Here is a 16,945-nt window from a genome sequence, read left to right on the forward strand (position 1 = left end):
CTTGAGGACAAGCGAGGTCTAAGCTTGGGGGAGTTGATACGTCCATTTTGCATCATGCTTTCATGTTGATATTTATCGCTTTATGGGCTGTTATACTACCTTGTGGTACCATACTTATGCCTTTTCTCTCTTATTTTGCAAGGTTTATTTGAAGAGGGAGAATACCGGCAGCTGGAATTCTGGACTGGAAAAGGAGCAAGTCTGAGTCCCCTATTCTGCGCAACTCCAAATGCCCTGAAAATCAACGTGGAACTTTTTGGCAATATATATAAAATGCTAGGCGAAAGAAGTACCAGAGGGAGCTACCAGGGCCCCACAAGCCCGGTAGCCGCCACCCCCCTGGTGGCGGCTATAGGGCTTGTGGGCTCCCTGGCGGCCCACTGGCCCCCCTCTTTTGCTATATGAAGGGTTTCATTCCAAAAAAATCAAGGAGGAGATTTTTCGTGGATTCTCCGCCGCCACGAGGCGGAACTTGAGCAGATCCAATCTAGAGTTCCGGCAGGACAATCCTGCCGGGGAAACTTCCCTCCCGGAGGGGGAAATCATCGCCATCATCATCACCAACACTCCTCTCGTCGGAGGGGAGTCATATCCATCAACATCTTCATCAGCACCATCTCCTCCTCAAACCCTAGTTCATCTCTTGTAACCAATCTCTGTCTCGCGACTCCGATTGGCACTTGTAAGGTTGCTAGTAGTGTTGATTACTCTTTGTAGTTGATGCTAGTTGGATTACTTGGTGGAAGAGTTTATGTTCAGATCCTTGATGCTACTCATTACACCTCTGATCATGATTATGATTATGCTTTGTGAATAGTTACTTTTGTACCTGAGGACATGGGATAAGTCATGCTGCTAATAGTCATGTGAATTTGGTATTTGTTCGGTATTTTGATATGTTGTATGTTGTCTTTTCCTCTAGTGGTGTTATGTGGACGTCGACTACATAACACTTCACCATATTTGGGCCTAGAGGAAGGCATTGGGGAGTAGTAAGTAGATGATGGGTTGCTAGAGTGACAGAAGCTTAAACCCCAGTCTATGTGTTGCTTCGTAAGGGGCTGATTTGGATCCACTAGTTTAATGCTATGTTTAGACGTTGTCTTAATTCTTCTTTCGTAGTTGCGGATGCTTGCGAGAGGGGTTAATCATAAGTGGGATGCTTGTCCAAGTAAGGGCAGTACCCAAGCGCCGGTCCACCCACATATCAAACTATCAAAGTAACGAGCGCGAATCACGTGAACATGATGAAACTAGCATGACAGAAATTCTCGTGTGTCCTCGGGAGCGTTTTTCCTCCTATAAGACTTTGTTCAGGCTTGTCCCTTGCTACAAACGGGATTGGGCCACTTTGCTGCACCGTTGCTACTACTTGTTACTTGTTACTTTTCACTTGCTACACCATCACTTGTTACCTCTACTTTCAGTGATTGTAGTTATTACCTTGCTGAAAACTGTTTATCAGAGCCTTCTGCTCCTCGTTGGGTTCGACACTCTTACTTATCGAAAGGACTACGATTGATCCCCTATACTTGTGGGTCATCAGGCCCCTGGCCCCGAGTTTATCTCGGGACGAGATCCAGGTTCTGGATTATCGAAGGACTCCGGATGTTCAGTAACCGGGATGTAGACCGTCCTTAACTCCGGTAGTTGATGTGGGGAGCCCTTAGCCGGGCACTCGACGGTAGAGACCAAAAGCGTGACGGGTGGGACATGAATTTCCCTATCGTCGGGTCTAAGCCCGACTTGATCATAGGTCGGATATTGGCCACTGATCATGCCCATAGATTGGATCTGGTCGAGTAACTCGTGTAGTAACGGAGTCTGAGTGGAGTCCGCGCTGTTTAAGTGTTGGGGATAGGCCCGCAACACTGATTCCACGGGGTCGTTCGAGGACGCTCCCGGGCTGTGTTCGGTTGAGCCGAATCTGGTAATATCGACCACGTTGGGCTCTAAGGCCGGACCAAGGGTCAAAGTCGCCCCGGTAGTGGGATCCACAACTTTCAAAATCAAGGCATCGGGGCTCGTGGGCTCCTCGAAAGGAGCTAGGAGCCTTGTTAACACAAGATCTCCTTGGGGGCCGGTGGTGAAATCTAGGCTCCCAAACCTTACTTCCTCGCCGGGAGTGAAGCTTCTGACCTGGCCAAGGTGGCCGGACGAATCAGCATGCAGAATGATGCTTTCGAACACGAAGATCTGTTCGGGGGAAAATATGTCCTTGTTGTGGATCTTTTCGTGCATGACTAATCGTGCCATCAATCCTTCATGCGATCCTACAGCGGATCTCTCAATGAAATCACCAATGTCGGTGTCAAAACTGGTGGATCTCAGGTAGGGGGTCCCAAACTGTGGACCTTGGATCGATGGGTTGCAGGGGACGAGGAGACAGTGTTTACCCAGGTTCGGGGCCTCATGAGGACGTAAAACCCTACGTCCTGCTTGATTGTATTGATGGGTATGAGGATTAGAGAGTTGATCTATATCGAGATCGTATGAGCTAAAACCCTAGATGAGTCAACCTCCCCATACAGATGAAACCCTCTAGTTTATATAGACACCGAGGGTCCCTAGGGTTACATACAACCGACCTCGAGTCGAGGGTAGAGGCGCAGACCTAGACTACTAAACTTGGATGATACACTAGTCTTTGTAGCTTTCCTTCTTGAATACAAGGTCATCACGCAGTCCGATCTTCAATCATACGATCCATATGGTCGGCCTCTAAGAGATGGGCTAACCATCCGAAGACCCCTTTGTCCAGGACTCCCTCGCATAGGACACGTCGTGTGGTGAATCCAGCCACCGCCATGTGTCGCACGCTGGGCTCACCCACAGGAGCGCTTTTTTCTGTATGCATTTTTGGATTGTTTTTGGTGCTTTGAGTTGTTCTGGGTTTTCAGATTTTGCTTTCCTAGGTATTATAAAAAAGTCATTCTTGTTTTTGCTTTTTCTCTCATGAAACACACCATGTGAACAATCACACTTGTGCTTCATGGTGAAGTACAACTCTGCTTCTTGAAAAGAGAAAAATATAGTTGTGCTTTTTGAAAAAGTAAAAAAAGATAGTTGTGCATCGCGTGAAGCACTAAATACGATTTTGTGTGAAAACACACTTGTGCTTCGACTTCCCATTTTTAGGCAGTATTTTTGTTTCTTTTTTAGTTTTCATTTTTCAAAAGAAAATCACTCTTCATTTTCTAAAACAAAATTGGTTTTCATTTTTTGAAAAAGAATCATACAAACCTATTAACCTTGAATCTAGTTTTGAAGATCTCGACGTGATAAAATGCAACTGTGAAAATAGGGTGTGGTTTGAAGGCATGGTTCATGAGATAAAATGTTTAACAAAATGAATCCAAAAGTGTATAACTTTCAGGTTGTGACTTGAAATGTGTCACTTGTCGTCACCCTCTGTAAATAAATATAAGAGTGTCTATATCACTATTTTAATGATCCAAGCACTTCTATATTTAATTAAATCTCCTTTAACAAGTGATTTCATAGAAGAAAAGTAGTATTAACCCTACACCCCGATGACCCTGGCGAGCTGTACTGTATAGTATTCGGTTGGTGATGTTCTAGAGTGTGAGGATGAAACAAGGTCCTCATCACGACCAACACATTGAACAAGGGTGATAATGCCGTTCTAGCCAGGACAGATAAATAGAACAAGAGCCATGGGTTAGAGAGTTTAAACCTGTGGCAGCCTGCCATTGCCAATAGTCCAACACTAAAATCCCACTACTGGTTTGCATCGACATGAACAGATCAGCCCCATAAGAGTGTGTAACATGATTTACGATGGGATGGGTGTCGGTTCTGAATCTGACATACCTCGCGGTAGGGGTCCTAAGCTAGGCGTCTTGGAGCGATGGTAACATGAACACATGATTTTACCCAGGTTCGGGCTCTCTCAAGGAGATAATATCATATGTCCTGCTTTTGATTGTATTGATATGGGGATAGTACATGATAAAGGTATCTACCACGAGATTATTGTAACGAATGTGAGATTATCTTTTGGCTAGCGTGGCCTCAGTTTATATAATGTACCAAGGGCCTAGGGTTTAGAGGACTTCTTGTCTTGTGCGCCAAGTCTTGTGGAATCTCCTTTGAATCCATCATGGGCTACCCGAAGTGTCCCATTAGTGAATCATCATGGGGGTCCTCGGCCCGACCCACTGGTCGGGAGACGACATGGTGAGTACCCCCTAGTCCAGGACACCATTAGTAGCCCCCCTTAACCGGTCTTCAAGTTGGGGACGCTTCTTGGTTCCTTCAAATAGTTCTTTGTCTTTGGTCATCGGTTTTGAAAACTGGTTAAACAAACTTCTCATCTCCGATCTTGAGGGCCGCCAAAGTGTATCGGAAGAGTTCATACGGCGGGCATTCGACGAGCCTCTTTAAGTTTTTGGCCTTTATCGATGCCTTGCCATTTTTTTACGCCACACCTCGGGTTTGAAGTATTTCACACGCGGCGGTGTCCTCGTGCGTCCAAGCTCCAACGCTGAAGTGCATCCAAGGTGTCTTTTTGCAGATGAGCTCTAACGTTGGTCGGCATCCAAGGTGTCATAGATTACCTTGGTCTTTGAAAATTTGAAGGAGTTTATCCGAGCTTAAATTCGAAGGAGTTTATCCTCACACTTATTATGGAGCCAGCCATTCGCATCCAAGCTTTATGCCGTACTACTTCCAAGGTGGTGCACCACCTCGGTCTTTGAGGAACTTATTTTCGATCGCCACAATTTATTTAATACCCAAATGTATAGCGAGTAGCCCTTAAGGTGTGTGTCGGCCAAAAATCTGACATGCACCTCAAGTAAAACATAAAACCGCTGATCCCAGTAGCCCGTGAGGCTCAGGTCAATTCACGAAATCACACTGTGGATCAAGTCCTTGCTTGTCAACATACTTTAGGAATAAAAACACGGTGTGTTGTAGTCCTTGAGACTCAGGTTGGGTGCGGTCGATCGACCTAAGGATCAAATCTCCTCGGAAATTGTATTGCACTTTTAATTTGTTGCATTTAATAGGCTATACCGTAGCCCCGAGCCTTAATATGGGCACGGGTGGTCGAATTAAGGATCAATATTTGTTTGACATAAACTTTGTTATGTTTGACACAATTTATGTGCAATGATTCTATCTGTCCAAGTACTTTACATCATTAATGCTCAGATCCGCATTGTACAAGACTATTTTGACCGACCATCAACTTCAACCTCCTCGGCCAGTAACCGAGAAGCGTTTGTCCTACTTTATAAAGCCTTTATAAGGGCAAAGATTTACGGCAAACAAGGCAATCTGGCCATACGGTTTTATAAATAAAGGTATGTAGAGAGAAATGTTATATTACTGTTAACGTAAGAAACATCTTTTCGGGGAAATAGTTCATTTATAAGTTCCTTTTCTGAGGATATCATGTTTACCATGATCGTAAAACCTCAACTCTGGTCAATATGGGAGGAAAATATTGAGAATTTAGTTTGGGGAATGTTCCCGAACTCTGGTCTTTAATGAACCAAGTTTTTTACTTTTGTGTTGCCGACCAATTATATTCTTAAGATGGGTAGCTTTCAGCTTCACCCACTCTGAGGTACTAACCCGGATGACCCGTAAGTAACAATCACACAGGTGTTCCCTTTACCCCCTAGCCGAGCAATCGGCAATGTAGGTGGTAAGTGATACGTCTCCGTTGTATCTATAATTTTTGATTGTTTCATGCCAATTTTCTACAACTTTCATATACTTTTGGCAACTTTTTATACTATTTTTGGGACTAACATATTGATCCAGCGCCCAGTGCCAGTTCCTGTTTGTTGCATGTTTTTTTGTTTCGCAGAATATCTATACCAAACGAAGTACAAACGTAATAAAAACTTACGGGGATTTTTCTGGAATATTTATGATTTTTGGGAAGAAGAATCAACGTGAGGCGATGCATGGAGGGCCCGCAAGGAGGTACGGAGGCATCTAGCAGGCTTGTGGCCACTCCTTAAGGAGGTTTGAGCCCTTCTTTCGCTGCAAGAAAGATAATATCCGGAAGAAAATCGTGTTAAAATTTCAGCCCAATCGGAGTTACGGATCTCCGGGAATTTAAGAAACGGTGAAACGCAGAATCTGGGAGCGCAGAAACAGAAGGACACAGAGAGACAGATCGAATCTCGGAGGGGCTCCCGCCCCTCCGCCGCCATGGAGACCATGGATTAGAGGGGAAACCCTTCTCCCATCTAGGGAGGAGGTCAAGGAAGAAGAAGAAGAAGGAGGGGGGCTCTCTCCCCCTCTCTCCCGGCGGCGCCGGAACGCCGCCCGGGACATCATCGTGTGACGGCGATCTACACCAACACCTCCGTCATCTTCACCAACATCTCCATCATCTTCCCCCATCTATATTCAGCGGTTCACTCTCCCACAACCCGCTGTACCCTCTACTTGAACATGGTGCTTTATGCTACATATTATTATCCAATGATGTGTTGCTATCCTATGATGTCTGAGTAGATTATCGTTGTCCTATCGATGATTGATGAATTGCTATGGTTGGTTTAATTTGCTTGTGATTATGTTGATGTCCTTTGGTGCCCATCATATGATAGCGCGCGTGGATCACACCATAGGGTAAGTTGTATGTTGATAGGACTATGTATTGGCAGGCTAGAGTGACAGAAGCTTCAAACCTAGCATAGAAATTGATGCATATGGGATTGAAGGGGGACCAATATATCTTATTGCTATGGTTGGGTTTTACCTTAATGAACGTTAGTAGTTGCGGACGCTTGCTAATAGTTCCAATCATAAGTGCATAGAATTCCAAGTAAGGGATGACATGCTAGCAGAGGCCTCTCCCACATGATACTTGCTATCGATCTAGTAACGTAGTCAATTGCTTAGGGATAATTCCGCAACTCCTACCACCACTTTTCCACACTCGTTAGACACTCGTAGTTGTTTCTTTATCTAACCAGCCCCTAGTTTTATTTACGTGTTCTTTACTTTCTTGCAAGCCTATCATATCCCTCCTACAAAGTACTTCTAGTTTCATACTTGTTCTAGGTAAAGCGAACGTAAAGTGTGTGTGGAGTTGTATCGGTGGTCGATAGAGCTTGAGGGAATATTTGTCCTACCTTTAGCTCCTCATTGGGTTCGACACTCTTACTTATCGAGAAAGTCTACAATTGATCCCCTATATGAAATACCAAAAAATTAGGTGTACTTGCTACTTATGGAGATGGGGAACCTCCTAAAACCCTTGATGCTCGTTACGTGGAAAATATTATATACTTCTTTAATAATCTTGAGAAAGCCCCATTCATTTATATAATGGGATACACGTTGGATCAACGTGAATACTTTAGGGATTATCGCTAGACTCAAAAAGGGAAAATTTTATGGGATCAAATCGATTTGTTGAAATGGTATGCTTGGGAACTATGCAAGAGACATGGTGTTACTTGTTGCTCTAGGATGAAGGCTCCACACCTTCCCTTTTCTTGTGAGTTTAATGATCATAGAACCTTGGCTTCTTATGCTAATGGTATATATGATTACTATGATGTGGATCAAATAGAAGAGTTTGTTGCTTTTATGGGTGCTTATGAAATTGAGGCTCTGTTTAAAAGGTATGATGATAATGATGATGCTCCTTACCGATCTGAAAATTTGGCTATGCCTCGTTATTGTTATACTAATTATGAATATAATGACCATATTGAACGATTTAAGGAGACATCCTATGCTGCCCAAGAAGAGATTATTATTTTGCAGGAAACTATGGAAGAAGAAAATGCTGAAATTGTGAGCTCATTAGATGAAAAAGATGACGAGGAGAGCGAAGAACAAAAGGAGGAAGAACGGACTAGCTACCCGCGTCCACCTTCTAATGAGAGTAACTCTTCTACTCATACATTATTTAATTTCCCTTCGTTCTTACCGAAGGATGAATGCTATGATCCCTTGGATTCGTTTGAAATATCCCTTTTTGATGAACTTGATGCTTGATATGCTTGTGGCCATGATGCCAATATGAATGATGCTTATGAAGATGAGCTAGCTATAGTTCCTTATGTTACACATGATGATTTTGATGAATATAATATGCATGTGCTTGCTGCTCCTACTTGCAATTATTATGAGAGAGGAACTACATCTCCACCTCTCTATGTTTCCAATACAATAAAATTGCAAGAAACTGCTGATGCTATGTATTGGCCTTTACTTGGTATGCATGAATTGTTCTTTTATGACATGCCAGTGCATAGGAAGAGAGTTAGACTTTGTCATTGCTTGATTATGTTACCTTGTGCTCACTACTAAATTTCAAATCATTGCTAATTAAAATTGGCTTTGATATACCTTGGGATCTGGGTGGATCCATTACTTGAGCACTTTATGCCTAGCTTAATGGCTTTAAAGAAAGCGCTGCCTGGGAGACAACCCGGAAGTTTTAGAGAGTCATTTATTTCTGTTGAGTGCTTTTATTTAGTTTAAAAAATATATAGAGGGGAACTTAAAACTTTTTCAAAAAGAGAAGTGATTGAAAGGTGATGCATTGTGAAAGTGAGGGTCGACCTTGAACACTTGTGTTCATGCTCATGGAAACAATGTAGAATTTTTCATGGAAGTTTCTCACAAAAATAATTATCCCCTTGTACAATTCCTTTGTGTTTTTAAAAATAATGTGCCAAGCAAAGCCTTTACCATTAGTTTGGGTGATAGTTGTTTGATCACGCTGAGAAAAGACAGAAACTTTCTGCTCACGAAATTATTTTTCATTTTTATTCTGGAAGAGCTTTTGAGTTGATTCTTTTTTCTGCTGATTGATGTGCAAATTTTCCAGACGTTCGTAATTTCTCAGATTTTTTGAGATATCAGAGGTATACAGAATATACAGATTGCTACAGACTGTTCTGTTTTGACAGATTCTGTTTTCTATGCATTATTCTCAACGACTCAACGCAGCATCGATGGCATCTCGCGAGCTCCACTGCAGCCCTAGCGGAGCTCTAATGCAGCACCGCCGCTAGGGCGAAGCTTCATTGCAACTCCGGCCAAGCTTCATTGCAGCCTCGTTGGAGCTCCAATGCAGCGCCGACGGCTCTGACGAAGCTCCATTGCAACTCCGGTGGAGCTCCATTGCAGTCTTGACGAAGCTCCGACGCAGCGTCAACGGCTCCGACGAAGCTCAATTGCAACTCCGACGGGCCTCCATTACAACCCCGTGGAGCTCCAACACAGCAGCGGCGACGCCACCGGAATGGAACCACCGCAGCGGCGACGCCACGGAACCACTGCAGCGGTGACCCCTCCCACACGGCAGTGCCCCGCCTCGACGTCGGAACGGAACCACCGCAGCAGCGACGCCACCGGAACTGCCGCCGCATCTGTGAACGAAGCGACGCCACCGCCGCCGCATGCCTGCCACGATAGAGCCACCGCAGGTCATCGTCCGACTCCCACCACACCCAATCGCTATGCAAGCTCCGCATTGGCACCGAGCTTCACCGCCGGGACAAGAAGTTGGCCGCCGTGGCCGGCGGTGGATAAAACCAATGGAGACGCTAATTTTCTGATTTGAGGGCGGATCGAACCAGTGGTGGGGGAGAAGATAATGGTATGCACGTTGTCAGGGCCGGGGAGAAGATAAGGGTATGCACGTTGTCAGGGCCATGCCGCACGGGACGCGCGTCGCTAGGAGACTTAGAGCATCTCCAACAGTCGCGCTTCGTGCCGCGCCCAAAAAATTTATTTGCCGCGCGCGCTTCGGCTGGTTTGGCGCGTCGCGCAGCGCTGGCTCCAGCAGCGCGCAAAAATGAAAACATGTGAATTTGACACAAACAAGTTGAGATGCATAAAAGTTCATGCCCACAAGTTCATCCAACCAAGTTCAAAATGCAAACAAGTTCAAGACATATAAATGAAAGACACATCATTCATCATCTTCCTCGTCTTCGTCCTCATCTTCCGAAGACGATTCTTCCGCCTCCGTAGATGAATCTTCCTCCCTAACCTCATCACGCACCGCATCTCGTGAAGCTCCGACGGTGTTGGCAAGATCTTCAACGGCGGCCGGAGATGCACCCATGCCTCCCATGGCGGCCGGAGGTGCACCATGCCTCCCATGAGAGAAGCAAAACTCATGCCTCCCATGGCGGCCATAGCGTCGGAGGGTGCTCCAAAGCCACCCATGCCTCCCATGGCGGCCGGAGGTGCACCCATGCATCCCATGGCTCCAAAGCCACCCATGCCTCCCATGGCGCCGAGGCCACCGCCACCCATGGTGCCGAGGCCACCGTCCGCCGCCTTCTTCTTGCCGGATGTTTTTCCTTTCTTCGACCCCACCGCGGCGGCACGGGACGGGACGGCGCCGGCGCGACGCCACCCGTCGGCGTGGTCAACCGCGGCGGCAAGAAGAGGCTGCGCGCGAGGCCGACGGTCGGCGGAGCTCCGGCGGTGGTGGCGCCAACGCTCGCCGCGCTAGGGTTTTCGACGGCGGCGGCGGCGGCGGGCTCGCGGCTGTACAGCGGGGTGAGCGGGGTGCCGGTCTGCGCGTCCATGGTGGCAGGGGCGCTGGCGCCGGCGCGCGCGGTGCGAAGGAGGAAGAAAGAGAGAAAGTCCGCGCGCGCTCGAGTCTGCCGCGCACGCAAGTGTGCGCTCCAAATTACCAGCGCGGGATGAGGCTATGGACAGCGCGCCCTACTTGTTTTAGCGCGCACGCGGTTTTTGCGCGCCCGCTGGAGCATCCCGCCGCGTCGCGCGCGCGCTAAAAGGGGATATTTTTGGGTTCAGCGCTTGCGCTGCTGTTGGAGATGCTCTTAGATGTCGTAGTTCAGATATGAGGTTGAGATTTTTCTAACATTACAAAATGCAAAACAAACATATTGAACAAAATCCACACGAAAGCTCACGAAATGCTCAACGCACAGAGTAATAATCGTGTGTATAAACTTGCTATATCAAATGTGAACATATTAATGGAAGACACAAACGTAACTGTGAGATAGGCTGACTCATTAACGACAAAATTGTTTTTTTTATTGGTCTCTGTCCATCTCACAAAGCCATGAAGATGACATTGAGGATTCATAGCAATTTGAACAGCAAAATGGTACAGCTTACATGCTGCAGTAATACGCATGCAGCAACCACAAATTACATTGGCAGATTGTTTAACCATTGTACACACCCAACGTGCATAATTAATCTGATGCCTCTTTATTAGTTCCTGATCCTTTTCTATTTTCGAATGCTGAGATCCGATGACTCAGGGTTTCATAGTGCTTTTCAGAAATTCTCTTGACATCCTCCACCTGGAAGTAAGCACATCAAAACTTAGCAAATATTCAGATGAGAGCCAAACTTCACAAATTTCAAGATGTCCTGTCTCATGGGCAGGGTGTACCCCCATAATGCTCAATTTCCCATTATCACAAACCACAAGATAGGTATAAAAAGCTAATTCATCACATAGTTGCAACATCATAATTCGCAAATAAAGCAGAAACATCACAATGATCAGAACTACCGAATAAGACAAGCGAGTTCACCAATCATGAATGACATTATCAATTTACTTATTTAAATGTCGATCCTGGTTGGAGAAGTGCAAACAATACATCCAGGTTCGACTGCAATTACTCGAACCACAGGAGCCTCTTTCCATCAATCCTCTTTGAGAAGAGCCCTTTGTTGGGAGTTCATTGCACCCCATCTACAATAAGTTGGCAAACTAACGGAATGCATCAGTGTATAATGAATGCAAAGTTGTGAAGAAAGCCTCATTACTCTCAGCAGCTAGTTCAATGGTCTAATACAGGATATCCAGTACCACAATCACCAACAAACCTGCAAACCATACCGAGACTGGCAAGCTATCCCCCATACGATGAATGGGTGATAAATAGTTTACACCCAGACACTACCGCTTATATTTTGGTAACAAATTAGACACGGCAAATATGTTATGACATCAGCTGAATATTCATCCTGCAAAATGGATGCTAGTGTGGATGAGGAGAATAGAACCACTCCTAGAGCATCTCCAACAGATGCCGTAAAATAGCAGCCATGCCCATAAAACTGCCGTTTGGGGCATTTGCAGCCAAAAAACGCCTCCAACAGATGACCTATAGCTATATGATGCCCCAAAAAAATTACATCATGCCCCAAAATTTGCTACAAGTGATGCAAATATGCTGCTGCGCTAAAAGCAAAAACGATGTGGCGAGAACCCAAGCGCCCGAAGTGAACTTTCACCGATGCCTCACCGCCTCACCCTCATCTCCACGACGGGCGCCACCGCCACCCCGCCGCTGGGGGCCACCACCATGACCCCCATGACTGCCACCATCGCCTTGTCCCGCCCAATTTCAATTTCAGCCATCCCACCACGCTCGACACTGTCGGATCTGACCACACCGCCCACCCCAAGCTCCCAATGCCATCCCCGAGCACCGCACTACGGTCCCAAGCACCATGCCGCTGTTCCCAAGCACTGCACCGCTGTCCCCGAGCTCCCGCCGTCGGATCCGCCTCTCGGCCTCCACTCTGTTGGATTGTCATGTCCCATGTGGCTCTCAAATTTTAGGGCTGCTCGAAAAGAAGAAACTTTTCTGGTGCCTAAAAACCTTCTAATTCCTCACATAAAACCATTTTTAGGGCACCAAATTTTTGGGCATCTGTTGGAGATGCTCTTAGTCAATAAGGGCAACTCCAACGGGCCGACCCAAACAGACGGCGATTTTGTCCGCTTTTGGTCCGTTTGGGTCGGACAGGCGGACATGAACGTCCGCTTCCGCAAATGGGTCGGCGCATGCGCCCAACGCTGGCCGGACCCATTTTTACCGGCGTGCAAAAAAAAATACATAAATACATAATTAAACATTAAAAGCCAGCCACGAAGGCCGGCGAGAGTCCACGCGTCCGCATTACATTAATTAAACCTAAAAAAACTAAAACTACGAGGCCAGCCCTAGGCGGCGGCATCGGGGCCGGTGAGGTCGACCAGCGTAGGCGCAGGGCCGGCCTAGGGGAACGCCGTGTTCCAGAGCGCAGCTGCCTGTGCCTCCGTCGTCTGTCCCGCCAGCGCGGGCTGTGCTGGTGGCGGTGGCAGCGCAGCAGCACGGGCACGCTCCTCCTCCTCCGCCTCCTTCTCCACCTCCATGAGCCGAAGGCCTTCGGCGCGCAACGCCAGCAGGTGTTGCGCCCTCCAGTGCTCGAGGTAGGCTTGCTCCTGCTGCGATGTCGCGCACAGCCAGATGGGCGGCGCCGTGAAGAACTCGTGGATGACGCCGGTCCACTGGTAGACCTCCCGCGGCTCTGTGGGCTCGGGCTTCGGCGGAGGTGGCACTACGCAGTCGCCGGTGGCCGACAGCGCGATGGCCTCCGCGAGCTGCTGCTGGTACGCCTCCTCCTCGTCGGCCCTGCGCCGCGCTTCCTCCTCGCTGTCACGGAGGACAGCTGCGAGCGCCGCCTGGTAGGCGGCCTCAGCCTCCTGGTCCTCGTCGCTGACGACAGGCGGGGGCGGCGGAGGGCCTCCTGGCTGCACTTCGCACGCCACGACGGGGCTGCTCCTCGTGCTCCACCGCGAACCACACCTCCCAGTTAGGGGAGTCGGCCGCGTACGTACGGTCTTGCCGCTGCTCCGTCGTCAGCAGACCCCGACGGCGGCTCACCTCCTCCGCATGCACCCGCGCCGACCGCGGCACGGCCGGCACCGGAATCCTCTCCGGATCCAGATGCCAGCCCTGCGGCAGCGTGACATCGAGGTAAGGGAGCGGCACGCGGTGCTCCCAGTGCCACCGCGTTTGGTGCACCGGGACGCTCACGCGCTGGCGAGGCTGGTGGGAAGAAGGCGGCGGGGAGATGGCGCGGGGGTAGAGCGGGGCCTTGCCCTTGTTTGGGAAGCCGCTGGCCATGGTGTGCTAGGGTTTTGGTCGCCGAGGAGGTAGTTGGATGTGGACGGGCGGGGTTCTGAAAGCAGATGGCGGAACCCACCGCATGCTCGGATTAAAAAAGGCCGGCCGCGGTCGCTGACGCGTGGGCCCGAGGATGGCGCCCGTCATAAATAATGTTGACCGCGATGGTTGGGGGCGGACACCGAGGGGGCGCGCGCGTGTCCGCACCGACGCATTTCAGTCCCAAATTTGGGCCGGAAATGGGTCGGCGTGGACGCGTTTTGGCAATGGGTCGGCGTGTTGGGTCATCATTTTTGTCCGCGCCGACCCAAACTGATGGCGGCGGACGAAATGGGTCGCCCCATTGAAGTTGCTCTAACATCTTAAGAGTCGACCTTATTGTCTTTTCACGCAATCACATTTAGTGTAAACTCTTTGTATACAATCAGCTTCAGACACACCCTATTGTACGAGTTATTTTATACACGATACTATATGACATGGACAGACTGAAGTCTACAACTCACTCTTCTTATCTTTGGAGATTACCTTACAAATATGTGACAAATACTCCCTCTGTTCACAAATATAAAATGTTTTGAATATTTCAATATGGACTACATACGGATTGAAAAAAGTTAGAATGTCTTATATTTTTGAAAGGAGGAAGTATATGCAAAGTCATCAGTACATAGAAATCCCTAGCTGAGAAGTGACAAACTGCATGAAAATGCAAAGAAGATAAATCAATGTTGATTATCTCGTCTGAATAGGTAAATCACAAGCAAGAATGGAGTTAAACTACACCATCCTTTCCATAACAATCACAGCAGTTTTGTTAAGGGTATTTTTCCACGGCCATAACAAATCATTCGCGATCCGCATCTACCTCCATGAGACTGTTATTCGTTCAGTACTTTCAATTAGGAAATGGAGTTCTGATACAACGAAGCGAAAGAATCTAACACCAGATGATTACTTAATCAACCAGCAACATCTCATCCACACAAGATCACGATACATCAGAGATTATAGGGAGTCGACAAGTTTTTCTATATCTAACCGTAAAGAAATGGCTACATCAAATCGGAGGATGCTTTACCAATTTGCGCAAAAGAAATTACGTTAATGAACTATATCAGTCGATGTTAACGAAAAAGGAGCCGGCTAAACGGCGGTGTGGGTGCGGGGGCGGGGGATCACCTGTCGGGCGATGGCGGCGCGGGCCAGGAGGTGGTCTTTGTAAAGGAGCAAGAAGCCCACCGCTGACGCCGTCGCCGCACCGGCCGCGAACGACGAGAGCCGAACCCGCCATACGTAGCCCATCCTGCCCCTTCTTGCTCGCCGGAAACGAAGTTTTTATTTTATTATTTTGAGAGAAATGCCGGAGAGGAAGATGACAGACAGCGCCCAGGATTGACGATTTTGCCTGCTTCTCGACGGCAAACAGTGTTACGAGCTGGGCCTCGGAACGTTCGTCCATCCCAGCCCAGCCCACGTTCTATCCTCCCGTCCGGTCTGCTTGTTTTGATTAATACATAAATGCCCGTGCGTTTCAACAGAAGAAAAATAAACAATAAAAAAAAGTATAATCCATTGCTAAGGAACGCATGGATATTACAAAAAAAGACACGCACGTGAAGTCTTAAATTATAAAATATGTAAAAAAAAAACTAATGCAAGTACATCATGTCCAAAGATTATAACATTTTGCAAATATTTATGGTTAAGTTTACATGTTACAATACAGATAACAGATACAAAATAAATACAAATATTTATTAGCATTGTATCCTATATAGTATTTTAAAAATATTTAACATGTAAAATAACAAAATATTCAAACTCTACACATTTTTAATATAACATGTTTAAATTGAATTTACGGTTTAAAAGATATTGTTATTTGAAAATACATATTTATTCTGAATATACTTCGGGGTTATTAACACATATGTGAGGGGTTTACGTAAAATTTTGAAAAAACGATTCACTCTGACTACAATTTGGACCGCGGGTTATTTAGCATGAAAGTAAGGGGGTCTTGTGTAAAATGTGAAAAAAACGGTTCGGTCTCACTTATAAACGGACTGCAAGTTAATTAAAGAAAACTATAGGGGCCTTTCTGCAAAAAAGCCATGACGAACGACAAAAGCCATCGGTGCTTTATTATCAGGGAGAGAGTAGAGTGACGTGTCACAAAAAAAAGTAGAATGCCTATGCACTACCCTCTTGTTTAGGGTTTCTCGTCCTTCGACAGCTATTCCATCTTCGTTGTGAGTTTACCTCGCAGCCGATCCTTCTCCTGCTAGCGCATATCATCCTGGTCTCCTGCCGTGGGTGTGAGATTGTTTTTGGTTGGTTTCTCCACTTGATGATCGACTAGCCCTAACCCTAGATGGTGGCTTCGGAAGGGTCCTCGTCGATGGCCGGCTGGATCGGTAAGAATCTAGACGAGATGCTACATCACCTCGATCTGAAGGATGACGAGCTAGATGACGTGGTTTTAGGGGAAGAAGAGGTGAAGAAGTTTGAGGGAGAGGCACGATGGATGGCGATCTAAAAGCTGCACACGGCACGTCCTTTTAGTTCCACTGCAATGCTCGAGACTCTAAAACCGGTCTGGGGGCTAGCGCATGTGCCAAAGTTCAGAGAGGCGGGAGATAACTTGTTTGTGTTTCACATGTTTTGCTTGGGCGATTGGAAGAAGGTCGTTCATGGCGGCCCATGGATGTTCAAGGGGATGGGTCTTCTGATCGAGGACTACAATGGAAAGACAGGCCCATCTTGGGTGATCTTTGATGGTCTGTACATCTGGGCTCAAATCCATAGTATTTTTTTATCTATACCGCAAGGCGGAGGTTGTGGATCAACTTGTTGTCCGAATAGGCACAGTGAAGGAGATTCTACCCGCTCCAAAGTTATACTATGGGGGTGACTACGTGAGAGTCCGGGCGTGAGTTTTGGTGCATAAGCCCCTTACCACAGTCACACCACTGAATGCCATGGGTGAGGGGTGTCGTTTACTCCTAGTCAAATATGAGTACTTTTCC

General features: G+C 47.2%; 1 protein-coding gene across 1 annotated transcript; it reads right to left on the reverse strand.

Moving 5' to 3' along the window:
- Positions 1-11,009: 11,009 nt before the first annotated feature.
- On the reverse strand, positions 11,010-15,311 carry LOC123443791. Its single transcript, XM_045120321.1, has 2 exons — positions 15,096-15,311; positions 11,010-11,306 (listed from the first exon to the last, which is right to left on the reverse strand). Exons 1-2 carry the CDS (start codon positions 15,216-15,218, stop codon positions 11,196-11,198), a joined length of 234 nt encoding a protein of 77 aa, XP_044976256.1. The 5' UTR covers positions 15,219-15,311; the 3' UTR covers positions 11,010-11,195.
- Positions 15,312-16,945: the final 1,634 nt, after the last annotated feature.

The sequence above is a fragment of the Hordeum vulgare genome, chromosome 3H (assembly GCF_904849725.1).
Source record: "Hordeum vulgare subsp. vulgare chromosome 3H, MorexV3_pseudomolecules_assembly, whole genome shotgun sequence".
NCBI classification, from domain to species: domain Eukaryota; kingdom Viridiplantae; phylum Streptophyta; class Magnoliopsida; order Poales; family Poaceae; genus Hordeum; species Hordeum vulgare.

Bases quoted from the DNA above. Each gene is read 5' to 3' on its own strand.
- LOC123443791 (XM_045120321.1), bottom strand. From the start codon at position 15,218: ATGGGCTACGTATGGCGGGTTCGGCTCTCGTCGTTCGCGGCCGGTGCG. The intron at 11,307-15,095 runs GTGATCCCCCGC...GCTTACTTCCAG, and splicing joins GCGCCGCCATCGCCCGACAG to GTGGAGGATGTCAAGAGAAT.